Genomic DNA, 14073 nt, shown 5'->3' on the forward strand with positions numbered 1-14073 from the left:
GCCAGCCATGATGACTCGTCATCTATGGCGTTGTATGGTTGAAAAAAAGGTGACATTTTCAATTCCTTGTCATGGTAGACACATTTTAATGGGGACAAAAATGCCAAGATAACAAAGTTTGTGCGCTCAATAAACCAAGTGCAGTGACAGGTGGAGGTCATGGGAGCAGCTGCTTTCCCTAGAAATTTTAACTGGCACCCTTGTCACCTCCACCTAGAGCTAGAGAAAGCCAGTACTATAGTTTGAACCCCCCCCCCCCCCCTCAAAAAGGAAAGTTAAAAATCCTGCCCGAAAGTAATCTAGAGACTCCTCTATAATATTCTCCATAATCCACTGTGCAGTTTCGAAAATTAAATTGTGCAATTAAATTTTTGTTTTAACAGAAAAAAACATTATGTACCCCACCAGCTTTGACTTATGCCATTCAGCCCAATAATAATATTAATTGTGTAGGTTTTATGTCCCAAAACCATGATATGATGATGAGGGAGGCCTAATGGAGGTCTTCGAAAATGCCAACCACTTGGGGCACCTCGACTTGCACCTAAGTTTAAGTACATCGGCCTTTAGCATTTTTCCTCCATTGAATTGCGGCCACCACAGCCGGGATTTCATTTCCTGACCTTCAGGTCAACAGTCGGGCACCATAACTGCTAGACCACCATGGCGGGTGCCATGCGGCCCTCAATTCCACTGGCTCATGCTAGCTCATGTTCAATGCAGTTTTAATAGTGCTTAGTCTGTGCCCTCTATCACTTATTCTGACTGGTATGTAAATCCACCCTTGTAATGGCTTGAAAATTGAAAATATGAATGGAAAGATGCCAGTCATAACAGTGCATATTTCCACATTTGGGTGCTGCTGTGTGTGTGTGCGCTTGTCACAATATGTGGGATTCAAATGTTATTGTTTACATCACTTATTCTCAACATATCTGGTACTATCTTGCAACTTTTGTTATGTGAGCATTTGATTCTCGTGCTGCTAAGTGTTCAACTCTCTGGATATACATAAAACTTCTTCACTAAATTCATTTGTTTTTAAAAAATGCCCATGAATAGCTAGAAGCCTTGATAATGTTTCACTTGCAATTCACACAGAAAAATTACCCAAAGCAAGAAACACAAACATTGTTACATAATTAATCTTCACATGTCTGCAGTCTGCTGTTGTGCTAACTACTCTCTTGGAAGCAATGATGATGTTTGGCTCTCACAAATTCCTGTTTGTGAGTACTGGTGTACTATTTTTCAATGTGGCTTAAAAGTAAAAGAAAGAGAAAAAAAATTCGGCAGATTCCATGTACTTTGGGTATCGACGTTATGCAAAGCATGCGGAGGAATGGTGGCCATATTTAAATTTTTTTTATTGAGTGGCGCATTATGAAAACACGCTAAATATATATATAAATGTTGCATGCACAGACAAATTTTGAAGAGTTGCATATGTTTATATAACCAGGTGTTTGCACTTGCCCAATGATTCCAACAGGAACATGAGTATTAGCAACACTAGAAGCGATAAGCTGATATGAAGCGCTGATGCTCGCGAGGATGGAAGCCCTGGACACTGCTACATAAGTGAACTTCAGTGCATGGCACCTTACTACAATTGATTTTAACCCGACGCATTATAGGAATGCATTAGTAAAGTTTATAAAATTGGATAGCCAGCACTGCAACCACAATTGACGTTTCACAAACATTAGGGTCTATATTAAAAAAACGCCAGGCCTGGGCGATAGGCACAGCACAGTCACAGCAAAAGCTAAAAGAGCAACCTTTCAGAGCCTTTTCAAAACACTCATTGGGTAACTATTGCAAGCACACTTGCTTGTTATCCACTAGGGCATCAACTTTTGGGTAGTAGGCCGGCATATGCTATGCTATTTTTCGTCATTCTTCTGAGAAGCATTGTATCCACTAAACACTTGCAAGGAATTTTGTGCCAATTGTCCATGCAGTGGCTGACGACGATGAGGAATTATGGCTGAAGTGGGTATGCACCACAGTTAATAAGAAAACAAGAACAAGCTTTTGTGATGGTTTGGAGCATTGAACAGCCCACTCGTTACGCTATTCGCATTGTGGGACGACTGGTTGTTTTTTCGCTGGTGTAAAACGCTTTAAAGTCGTATTAACACGATTGCTTTTCCGGCATCAAGCCTGCCTAAGGCAAGTTTGACAATAAGTCATAAGCACTGGTGTAGCTCAGTGGTAGAATATTGGGCTGGCACCCAGTGGACCAGTGTTCAAGCCCCACTGTGTCTTTGGTGCAAAGTTTTTTTTTTCTAATTTTGTGCGATGTGGTTACGGACACCGGCGCAGGTTACGGACAACTGCGCTTGACCTGAGAAGTGGTCTCATAAAGCTTTCGCTGTAAAAGTAGTTCTGAGACCTTGCGTGGCTTTGTGATAGAACGCTTGATTGCCATGCAAAATGCTTAGGTTTGATTCCTACTGGGACCCCTACATTTATTCTTTGCATTCGTCTGGCCAATGCTTCGGATGTCAGGTTTTTCTTAACACTCGTGCGTTAAGATTGCACATGTGTGCTCTTATCGTTCCTGGGTAGATACTAAGTGTCAATCACCTGTGACACATACCTGCGGGATGGTATGTGCCACTGTCTGGCGGGAAGTGTTTGACGACGTAGATGGCCAGCGCGTCATACTCGTCAAACCATCTTATACTCCCATACTAATTTCGGTTCACGGCAAGTTAAGGGGGGTGATCACGAAAGCACCCAGACATAAGTGGCTGGCTAGACAGACAGACAGACGCTAAAAGTGCTCGCAGTATGCAAAGAAATGCTTCACATTTACAATGTAGATAAAGTGCAAAAAAACTACAGATGATGTGGAAGATGAGAAAACATCAGCACTAAAATAGGTTAATTCCCTGCTGTGAGAGTGTGCTACTGAATGTTAAAAAAAAACAACTTAGTTTTCACTTGATGTTCAACAGTAGTGAAAGCATTTAGCTGCATGAATCAGCACTGCGGTGTTTTAGGTCACTGTGCATTACTCTATCTTACCCAAGTTCTTTCATGGTTCACATTAGCACTATTCATTTTTTGTACGCACAGTCTGCAAGGAAGCTGCTTTGATTTAAAAATAAAGCAAATAAGCCACGACTTATTGTTACAAGCCAGCCATGCTGCGGCCAATTTGTGAAAGCAGTAGCTGAATTCAGTGCTCAGGCCAAATGCATTAGTATGTTCTATCTTATTCTAGTTTCACTTGAAGCACATTTAGTTATTTTTTTTCTTCACAAAAGACTGAATATTATTGTTTAAATATCGCAGAACCTTCCCCAAGCACAAAGCACAATTTACAAAATTAATGTGACAGTGAAAAAAAAAGGTTATATATACACGAGCGAGAATTCATTGTGCCTATTGCGAAGTTCAGGTGGAATGTGTGCTGATTTGAAGAGTACAACAGTTCTCCCTTGTGGTGGTTTGTGACATAGAGACACAAACTGTGGGCAGGAGGGCGTTACAGATTCTGGACATTATTGGAAGGGGGCATGAAGCTGCATCGCAACCCCATTGGCGAAAGTATGCTGGCACTGTTGTGCACTAAGTGCCTGCTCAAGGACATAGCTGTGAGCCCCGCCGCGGTGGTCTAGTGGCTAAGGTACTCGGCTGCTGACCCGCAGGGCGCGGGTTCGAATCCCGGCTGCGGCGGCTGCATTTCCGATGGAGGCGGAAATGTTGTAGGCCCGTGTGCTCAGATTTGGGTGCACGTTAAAGAACCCCAGGTGGTCTAAATTTCCGGAGCCCTCCACTACGGCGTCCCTCATAATCATATAGTGGTTTTGGGACGTTAAACCCCACATATCAATCAATCAAGGACATAGCTGTGGGTAGAGTGATGCTGCTGCCGTACACGACAAGCCATACATGTTGTCCTGTATCAACATCTGCACACTCAGTGTGATATGTTTTGGCCAGCATAGCCAGACAAACTGGCCAAATTCTGTTAGAGTTATGAAAAAAGGTTCCTGATGAACTGTCAAGCATCACTGATGATGTCACGAACACTTTTTTTGCAAAATGGCTCAGTGTTGACAAAAGCATGGAATGGTAAATGTTGCTGCTAAATGACTTTACTGTATATAGACTAGTGCTACATCAAGAATTCAAATACAGCTGATAGTTCGTGGTGGTAGGTCTTTGTGACCAACGGGACCTGTCAGAGTTGAGGACATAGCTTGATGGCATCAGCCTTAGAAGATGGCAAAAAAGGGCAGGTTATTACTGCTGCTGAGTTGCCATTGCTTGTGCGTTGTCCCAATGATCCACAAAAATGAGTGTGGACAGTGTTGAGATCTCTAGCTGTTGATCTTGAACACTGAAAGGTCTTTGCATCCAGCCATTTTAGCATAGCAGTGGAAGATTTTGGCATTTCACATTGATATTGGGAGGGTTGTGGATAGAACAGTGTTGCAGTAATGAAGCATGTATAATGTGAGAGAATACATCAAGGTTGGAGAAGGTGTTGTGGGTTTGGAGGAATCTGCAAACTGTTCATTGGTACCAAGATCAGCTAAAGAGGACTGGTGGCCTTAGCTTTGCAGTGGGGTTACCAGATTGAAGGTTGTCGCAGATGCTGGTGGAAAGTGGAGCATAAATGTTGGTACAACATACTTGAAAAAATTATTTTGAGTGTGTAGAACATCTCAAAGAAAAGAAAGTGTTTTGTCATGTCAATTTTTTTTAATGTTCTTTGTACTGAAAAAGGATTTCCTTGTCAAGTATTGCCCAAGTATTGCACTAGGATTGGTCATCCACTTTCTTTAGGTAAAAGTGGTTCTTCAGCTGAAGAATGAACCTGGTGGTAGGGTTGCTGCTGTAAATCTTTCACAGGCCAGGCAACTGTGGGATAGAGAAGCTTGGTGCTTCAGAACGTGGTCTGGCTGCTGTTGCTTGCTGATAAAACTCAAATGCAGTGTTGTCACATTTTTTGTTATTGGCATTGAAAGCACCTCAGAGAAGTTGCCCACAATGTCTCCGTGCTGATGAGAGGAAATGTTGCGATTTGTTGCGCTGGTGAAACATAATTCATGGTTGTTCAAAGTTATCTTTCCCAGAACAGTGTTCTATGTAGGAGCGCTGGACTGTATAATAGTGAATAGTGCTTGAAATCCACCTGACAATATCTTTGGAAGTCCATTTGAAATGTTCATTGCACAGAAGTATTTCAGTTGAGTAGAGAATTCACTGGCTTGGACTAGGTTGCTGAGATAGGGGCCTCAAAGTGGGTAGCATGGGTGAATGCAATGTTGCGAGGCCATGGTATTGATGAAGCACCTGTGAAATGAGATTAAGTGGTGCAGTATGCAGTAACAGCTAGGGAAACATGCTCGTTGATGTCCAGCTGAAAACAGGCAGTTAGTGCCAGACGGTCAGCCACTAGAAAACATTTAGGCAGCTCCTGCTATGCATGATAGTAGCATAGCAATGGGCTCATCTCACATTTGACTGTCTAGCTGGTTAAACTTCTGGGATGGCCTGTCAATGTAGAATTAGCAAAGGTTGTGTGTACATGAGCCAAAACATGTGTGGAGCATGAGCCAAAGTATGTAAGATGGTGTCATGCTCAAGTCACTGCAGTGATGCTGGTGTGGCAGGGCTCATAACTCATCAAGTGCAACCAGTATGTGGAGGTGGCACATTGACGGAACCGTTTCGGCCTTGATTTATTGTTAGTGGCCAGCCACGGTGCTAATGATTTCCGAGGGTAGTAGCTCAGTGGTCAATATTGTGTGCTATCTTGTGCCAGTCTTGCAAAGCTCTTCTCTTCTGCTTGAACTACTGATGTCATTATGGGGCCACCCCTGTACTATTGGTGTACCATTAGCCTGGCTGCCAGAGAAGGGTCAAAAGGTGCCACTCTGTTTTTTATTGTTAAAAGTGTGGCTTCGTTCTGTTGGCTTTCTTTTTTTGGTAAATTTTTTATGCCTCACCACATACTATGACCTTAAAGGCTCATTATGCATGATCTAAACATTCAAACAGACATGGCATCTTTGCACTGTGTTCATGAATGATGTAAAAGAGCATGAACTAGTGGACAACATTGAAGAGAACAGAATAACACAATGTAGAAAAACCGTCTTCTGACATAACACGAAGATGTTCTCAATAACTTAACATTGTGTCAGTCATCAATCAATTGTATTGAAAAAGTAACTGAGGAATTATGAGAAAGTTGGCAATTACTTTTTGCATTACGTTGCCACTTTTATTGTAACTTGCTGAAGCATGAATGCAACAGAATTCTTATATGGGTGAGTAAATTGACATATTATTGGCTCTTTTTTGAGCATTTAGCTTCACCAACAGTTTTTTATTTTTGTTGTTGCCTTCAGTTGTGAAAATGACAGCTGAAACACTGAAACATAATGCATACATTGGTTATTCTTGAGAGATTTCAGTGCAGGGTATTTGTAACAATTTTAATCTTAACTTGCCAGTGGTAATCAGATATTCAAGGGAACTTAATGAATTGGGATCAAATTTACCTGTGAAGAAATGCAATAGACTAGTTACAAAGAAAAAACATATATACTGATAAGTCTACTGTGACAAGTCCTGTGTTGTGATTTTGTGAGTATAATAAATCCTTTTTTTTGCAGGTTTTTGACCATTCTGAGCAAAAATACCATGTTTATGGAAAAGATTATGGCCTCAAGCAAACACCTGACACGATACTAGAAGGTGTGTTTTGTTTGCCAATATACTCATTTTATACAAAAAAGTGTGAAAGAAATTAATGCTTATTTGTACAGAAATCTGACACAGTTAAAAATTTATGTCAGTTTTTTAGGCTAGTAAACATGAATTTCAACGGAAGCCAAATAGCCAAACTTTTTACCTTTATTGTGTGAAATACATAGGGCTATTAGTAGTTTGGCTGTGCTTTATATGCTCCACATTAAAACATAAAAAACCTAGTAAACTAAGAGAGTAAGACTTAATACTTAATTTTACTAAAGCCATACAATACTTCTTAATAGGATAAATTAACCTGTTTAGTTGTTAGAAATGAATTTGTCCCCTCTCATGACATAGAAATGATACCTGAAGTCCTTGTTTACTGCAAGTGTGGGAGTTGACTTTGTAAGCCATTGCTCCTTTGAAGTCTGAGTGGTGATTTTAATCTAATTCTGACTCAGGTTAATGCAATGGCTTACATTGACATTTTGGTTTGTCACTCAAGATGGCTTGCAGACACTGGACAAAAGAAATTCTGATGACGTCTGACTGCTGATCGTGTTTTTTGCTTCTTCTCACAATCGCAACATCACCGTTAGAGGACCCCAGTTCAGTCAGAACTAAGCAAAGGACATTGCCACGTTCAGAAAAGTGGCAATTTCCGACTTGCTATGCTCAGCTGCAAAGGCAACTGGCACTACGTGACCTTTTATTCACTGCGTCAAGCTGCACCATGCCATAATTGCAAAAATACAGCAGATTATTGGCATGTGTAAATATATATAAACCTGCATGCTTTGTATAGATATAAAGCCAACATATAATGCAGCTGAGGATTGCTTAGAGGACATTATTTGTAGTGTTAAATTGAAGAGTAGTAACTATGAAAGTAAAAGGAACTGAAAAGGGATGAACAAACAATTTGCTACTGGTGTGGACCAAACCTGTAATCTCTTCATTACACATGCGTTACCCTAGCAACTGAATTAAGGCCTAATTTGTTCCTTATAGATGTGTTGGGCATTGTTTTTTTCAATTCATAGTCCTGGGAGAGCTATCAGTGGCACTAGTAGCCATGGCAGTGAATTTGCAGCATTATTTTTTCTACAGATGGCATCATGTAGCACGTTAGATTATGAGCTTGCGTCTGATGGATAGACACTCTAATGCTACTTTCTGGCATCAAACATGCAGGGTTGGTATCCTTGCTTTGAAATAAGTGAGAGGATGGAAGTGAATTAAGCTATCTTTTTTCTTGTTTGACACTTATGAATCCGATAGATAACGAAAGCAAGGATGCATAGGGGGCATTATTTGTAGTATTTGATCAGAGTACAGCAAGGAAAAGAAAATGAAAATGGATGAGAAAACCAATGAGTTATTTCTTTGTTTTCTTTCGTTTCTCTGTGATTTCATACTAACTACATTTTAATTACCTGCTAAAAATAATGTCCCTCTCTTATCCTTGGCTTCACATGTTTGTTTCAAACAATGTAACTCAGCCAGTTCCTACCCAAGTGAAGGCTGTATGAACTGCAGAGCATTGATTTGCCTGCATTTCTCTTGTTGTGTTTATTTATTCTTTTTGTGTGATTATCTAATATTTTCTACCTTTTTCTGTTAGTTTCTCGTGGTTATCTGATTTGTTCTGCTGAACATTCTGCTGTAGTTCATGCTGGTGCTTCTTCGTATTCACCAAGGTGTTGCATGCTAGCTCATGTGGTGCAGTTCTGTGTTGTTTAGCATTGCTATAAAATTACTCATAAAAATTGCGCGCATATATGCATGCTTTGCTGCAAATGTCAAAAAATAAGTCTTCTGTCTGGAGGCGCTGCGTGAGATCTGGAGGCCATCTGGCCGTAATACCAGGAAATGAAAACTTGCGAAGAACGCTAGGCCACTGGTAGGTGGCAGCACCGTGTCACATTAGCAAAGCATAGGAAATAGCCGCTTTTTTTGTGTGCATAGTATTGCATTGTCAGTGCTACGTAATAAACACTAGGGCCTTTAGAATTATATATCTATGCATTTACTATTCAAAAAACACACTACGTTATACTTACATTTGATGTTGCACCTCAGACATACGTAATATTTGCTTTTTGATAGCCAATGTTCACAAGTATGAACACAGCCACCAGATCAAGTTGAGTTGGGACACTTCACTTGACTTAATATTGCTAAGTTACAATAAAAATTTTGTGTCCATTCACAGAATGTTTAGTTATAGGTTTGTTATATGAATATAAAAAATTAATTCAAGGTTAAAGTTGAAATCTAGACTTGACAGTTTTGTCTGCAAGCACAACTGTTTGAAATTATGGTGTGTATAGTCAACTACTATAACTAGAGCTCATTTAGCCTACTTACAATCAAAAAAGGCCCTTCAAAGTTCTTTCATTCCTTGTATCCCAGGTTATAATTTGAAAACATTAACTTTGACCCCCCCCCTCAGCTTGTCGATTGCATCAATTTTGCTAATTAGGCTTTTTTTTAACTAATCTTTTTTTAACTAATTTAGAATATTATTTTATTTCTGGGTGCCCTTTTTACAGCCTTTAAGACATTCCTTGGCATGACACGTCAACAGCCGAATAGCCCAAAGTTTCTGCCTGACCTATTACTTCAACTAGAACACATCAGGCACTGGTTTGAGACTCAGCGTTTTTATGCATTTTACTCGAGTTCACTCTTGATTGTGTATGACTCTCTGTCTGAGAGCTCTAATGGTCAAAAGATAAATTGTGTTGCCAAAATGATTGACTTTGCTCATGTTTTTCCCACGTCTGAATTAGACAAAAATTACCTTTTTGGAATCTGCAAGCTTATTAGTATCCTGCATGAAATTGTAGGTATATAACAATGAATTGTAAACAGTTCAAATAATTTTTTATTTTATGGTTACGGGACTTTGTGAAGATGCTTTTTTGAAGATGTTTTGCTTATGCACATTGCATGTATACAGACTGTGATTAAAATTTGCCATTTAGATAACGTATGTGTCAACATTTTCAGTGCACAAATGTTCCTATGATGGCAAATAGTTGTGATTTGTTTTACGTGCAGCTCAATTTTATCCCTTTAAAAATCAGTTCTTTCTGAAAATCGCCTAATGCTATACAGTTCAGTCATATTCATTTTTTTTAATCTAGATGCAACTATATGGCCAAACACTATCAGAGCATTTTCATTTCTGATTTCATCATTCTGATTGCAGTAACACTGTTTTTTTTGATAAAGTAACTGATAGAAATAGCTTCACTTGGCTCTCATTGAAAAATTATGCGATGCATGTTTGGCAGTTTATATTCATGTGGGGCATAACTGTTTGTATTGTTCTATTGTTTTGAAAGTTCTTTACTTTGTGACATAATTTCTTGTTGGTGCACTTGTTAGCTGATATGCTAACTTAAATGTAATTAAAGATGAATACCTTATAAGAGACATGCCCCAGGGGGCACTTCATGTCTCTTATATGAAGAGCATTTTATAAACAGGGTCCCATGTTCTCATTTTCTGACTTACCCTTATTTCAATGTTGGCACACTACATCTAAAATATGCACAAAAGTAGGCTATGTTTTTTGTGATTTGTTTATTATATATTATTTATTCTATTATTACATAATTTGCTTGGTGGATAGGCTGAAACACAATCCATGTCTTTTCCTGCTGAACTCTCGTAGTACTTGGCTATTGTTTCACTTGCTGAGAAGTTCGCACAGTGGCCTCTTTACACCAGCCAAGGTGTAGCTGATTGCTCTGCTTGCACTTGACAGGTAGCTTTGTCATTAATGGATCATAAAAGGTAATATCCACACTGCACTCTGCATATGTTGTGCACAACATGTGCACAACATATGAATGCTTTTTTATTGGGAGTTGCGCTAATGGCAGAGCCCACCACACTACCGCTTATTCTTAGCTAGACAGATGACCACACATGCTTCGCACTTGTATCCTTCGAAAGGGTGAAGCGCTTCTGTTTAATAGATTCCTACAGCACATAATTCTTTTCAATTTACAGCCAACTCACCCACTCTGCATTATCTTACGTTATAGTATAGACTGAGTGCATGTCTCTGTCATTTCATTTCCTTTCCACAATAGTTACAGTAACAGTTAGCAGCCAATTATTGTGAACTTGAAGTGTGTTAAAGTTGATTTCTGTTGCAAGTGAGATTGTTCACCGAAATTGAGGAATAACTTGCCCTTTTTGACCAATTGTCTTTTATATCCAGTGTTCATTACAAATGATGAACAAATAAAGGGAAAGATTGGGCCAATCATGTTCTTTAGTTGTGTGTATTATATCCAGTTGTCTATTACGTCTATGTCTTTTATAGAGAAGGTTCCACGAACACCACTTAGATTCCTAAAGCCTTTCCGATAATGCATGACGTCACCCCATAGGCCCACGCAGGCGCTGCGTTCTGGTATTCTGGAATGTCGCGCCTGCTTCTACTGGTGTTTTAGTAGTCTGTGATGGGTGTGAAATACTATGTCATGTGTTTGAGAAGCTTTCACGGGCACAAGTGGAGCATTTTGCATGTAGTTTTACTTTTGTGAGAAGATACCATATGACACCAGATAAGCTTTATTCCGTTAGAACATCACTTTTTCTTCAGTGTTGCTGATTTTCATGCTGCAGCCTTCAGAGCTCCTTTAGAACTTCTCTTTAGATTTTTTTAGAGCTTCTTGCAAAGCAGTGCTCTCCCTTCTTGCGATGATCCTTGCTAGCAATTCACGACGTTTTGGCTTTGAGGACACGTATTTTGCACAGTTTTGAAAGACAGAAAGTACAACATTGTGCTTCAGCTTGCGTTTCTCCTATTCTACTTCCATCATTTCTCCTGTTCGTTAATCTTGATGTGACAGTGTCATTAGAGAATCCTCGAGATCTGTATAGAAATGCAGCTTAAAAATCTGGATGCGCAAAAAAAAAAAAAAACGGTGGCTGTTATAAGTTCGCTACACTTGAAACACACTGCGCATATATATAACCTGTGAATAGCTGTTCCTCCATAATTATTTAGCTGAGGCATACTCAGGAGTTCATTCATTAAAAAAAAAAAAAAACGGCACAGTGATACATGTAGCATAGCAACAGGTTTTTTTTAACGTGATACTATAAAGTTTAAGATCCATAGGCCGGGCAGGTACTGTGCCTACGATTAATCCTTTTTAAAAAATAAATAAAGAAAGAAAGAAAGAAAGAAAGGGAGGAAATAAAACCCCCTTCGAAGGCGAGTTTCAACATCTGCGATGAAAGGAAATTACATTTTTTTGTTCTTGGCTTCTTATATATTATTTCTTACATTTCATTATGATAATTCTATTTTTATTGTCACAATAACTTGCTACATAACACGCTTGGCTTTGCAGGATGGTTATGGATGGTTATAAACCAGGCATAGTTTATGGCAGTAAGAGCAAAAGAGAGGTTATTTTTGCTATACTGTGAAAAGAATATTATTTTTAGCACTGGTAATTTACAAATGCACTCCTCTACTCGGTGCTTATTCACGATAAATGCATGCTTCTTCGACGTTGTGTTGAAGTATTGTCATTATGTACAAAAAATATTTCCTTTAGACAATTAAAGCTGTCGCAGCAAAGAACAAAGATTCACACACTTGATAAAGCAATGTTAGAATTCTTTACCTTTGAATACACTGTTGGCATGAAATCCTTTCATAGGATAGCTCGAAGCCACAGTTTTTTTTGTGTGTTATCACTTTGAAATGAATATGTGTGCACTTTTGGCCGATTGTCATAGTTTCTGCAGCACCCAGGAACACAACACTGGCCCATGTTGCATGAACTTGCAATCGTTGCGATGTTATGCAATTCACACCAAACGTCACTTCGTGCATTAACACGTGTTCGCCGGAAAAAAAACACTCACAGGGACACGAAAAATACCAAATTGACGAAGAACACACGGCACGAAGAACGCAAATTGTACAGCAGCTTTACAAACACGCACTGACTTGCCTGTACAAGCACGCCGGGAACACACGTGCGGGCAGGCTGCAGCGTCACCAGCCGTTTTTCCAGTTTTTCTGAGGGGCCCCTGGCGTGATGTAGCACACGAGGAAAAAAGGATGTGAACAGGCCTGAAGAATTTTTAGAGGGTGTTGGTTCAACTGTATACTCTGACTCTGACAAAGAAAGAAGTAACAGTGCTGCAACAGGGTGGAGATGAGAAGAGTCAAACACAGCGCCGTGTTTTTGTCTTCTCGTCTCCGTCCTGTTCCACCACGGCGGCTATCTCCCTGTTCACTTTATGTGGTGTGTATGTGCATTTAAACGTGGAAGTGTCAATCAGCGCCGCCTGTAGCCACTGTGGCGAGTGTGGGACACTCATTATTTGCCTCTTGGTGTCACGTAGCACATGATCTTACTACAAGCTTTAGAGAGTAATAAACAAGTCATGATGTCAGACCTTGCCTTATGAAACAAACATAATGAAAGCTACTGCCAAATCACAGTTTTAAATGAGGATGGACACGCAATTTTACTAAACACATTCACACACAAAAAAACATTTATACCTAAGTGGTGAAAATGTATTAGAATATCCAAGCATACAGAGATACTGTTTTAAAATGTGCTTCGCAAAGTTTTTGTTTTGTTCATAGTCGGGAAGGCCATGTGCATAATTTGGAAGAACTTCAGTAATTAATTTGTGGCATGTGTATACTTGTAAACTTGTGTACACTACCAATTATGCCTTTATACTGTAATAAAACATGATACAATAAAGAATTGTTGAATCAAGCTTTGTTGTGACTTGTATGAAGTCTCACAGAGCCACTACACAGTTCATAAGAAGAGCAAGAAAATAACTTTTTCTAGGTTTTGTTTTCGTTTCATTAATGCTTTATCGTTCTTAATATTCAGAAACAGTCGGGCCCAATATAAGTTGTAACATGCTGCCCATGGTCAAAGCAGCACCAACACTGCATGGTGTCGACAACATAAAACAACAGTCACTGACATAAACACTGCTTCAACGACTGTTATTTCCAAAACTAATTTCGAATTTTCGGTGTTACAGTGTAGGCTTGGGGCCCCTTCAACCATCGTTACTGTGTTGCATCTTATATTGAGTGACACTGTACATGTTCTCAGCCAATCAAGCACAATGCTTGCGGGTAAGTCATAAAAACTAGGTCACTACAGCTCTACTTTTTAATAATAAACTTTGGAGTGCTTAAGGCAGGAGAAGGCAGTATCATTAGGAAAATTTTATGTGATCTTTTCTTTCACTTGTCTTGGTTCTCCTGTGCTGTGAATCTGTAATAAAATTTCTGCAATATTGTTAGCACCATAGTAGCATTTCATA

The 14073-nt window shown here is 39.5% G+C and overlaps 1 protein-coding gene across 1 annotated transcript in view; it reads left to right on the top strand.

Annotated features, from left to right (window-relative positions):
* LOC119187519 (inositol polyphosphate multikinase) overlaps positions 1 to 13507 on the top strand; it is a 32002-nt gene extending 18495 nt beyond the window's left edge. Inside the window, exons 4-5 of the mRNA XM_037435660.2 lie at positions 6645 to 6726; positions 9279 to 13507. Of these exons, the coding sequence (XP_037291557.2) occupies positions 6645 to 6726; positions 9279 to 9583 (387 nt within the window). The 3' untranslated portion in view covers positions 9584 to 13507. The remainder of the gene's footprint in view (positions 1 to 6644; positions 6727 to 9278) is intronic.
* The last annotated feature ends 566 nt before the right edge of the window (positions 13508 to 14073 follow it).

The sequence above is a fragment of the Rhipicephalus microplus genome, chromosome X (genome assembly GCF_043290135.1).
Source record: "Rhipicephalus microplus isolate Deutch F79 chromosome X, USDA_Rmic, whole genome shotgun sequence".
Classification (NCBI taxonomy): Eukaryota; Metazoa; Arthropoda; class Arachnida; order Ixodida; family Ixodidae; genus Rhipicephalus; species Rhipicephalus microplus.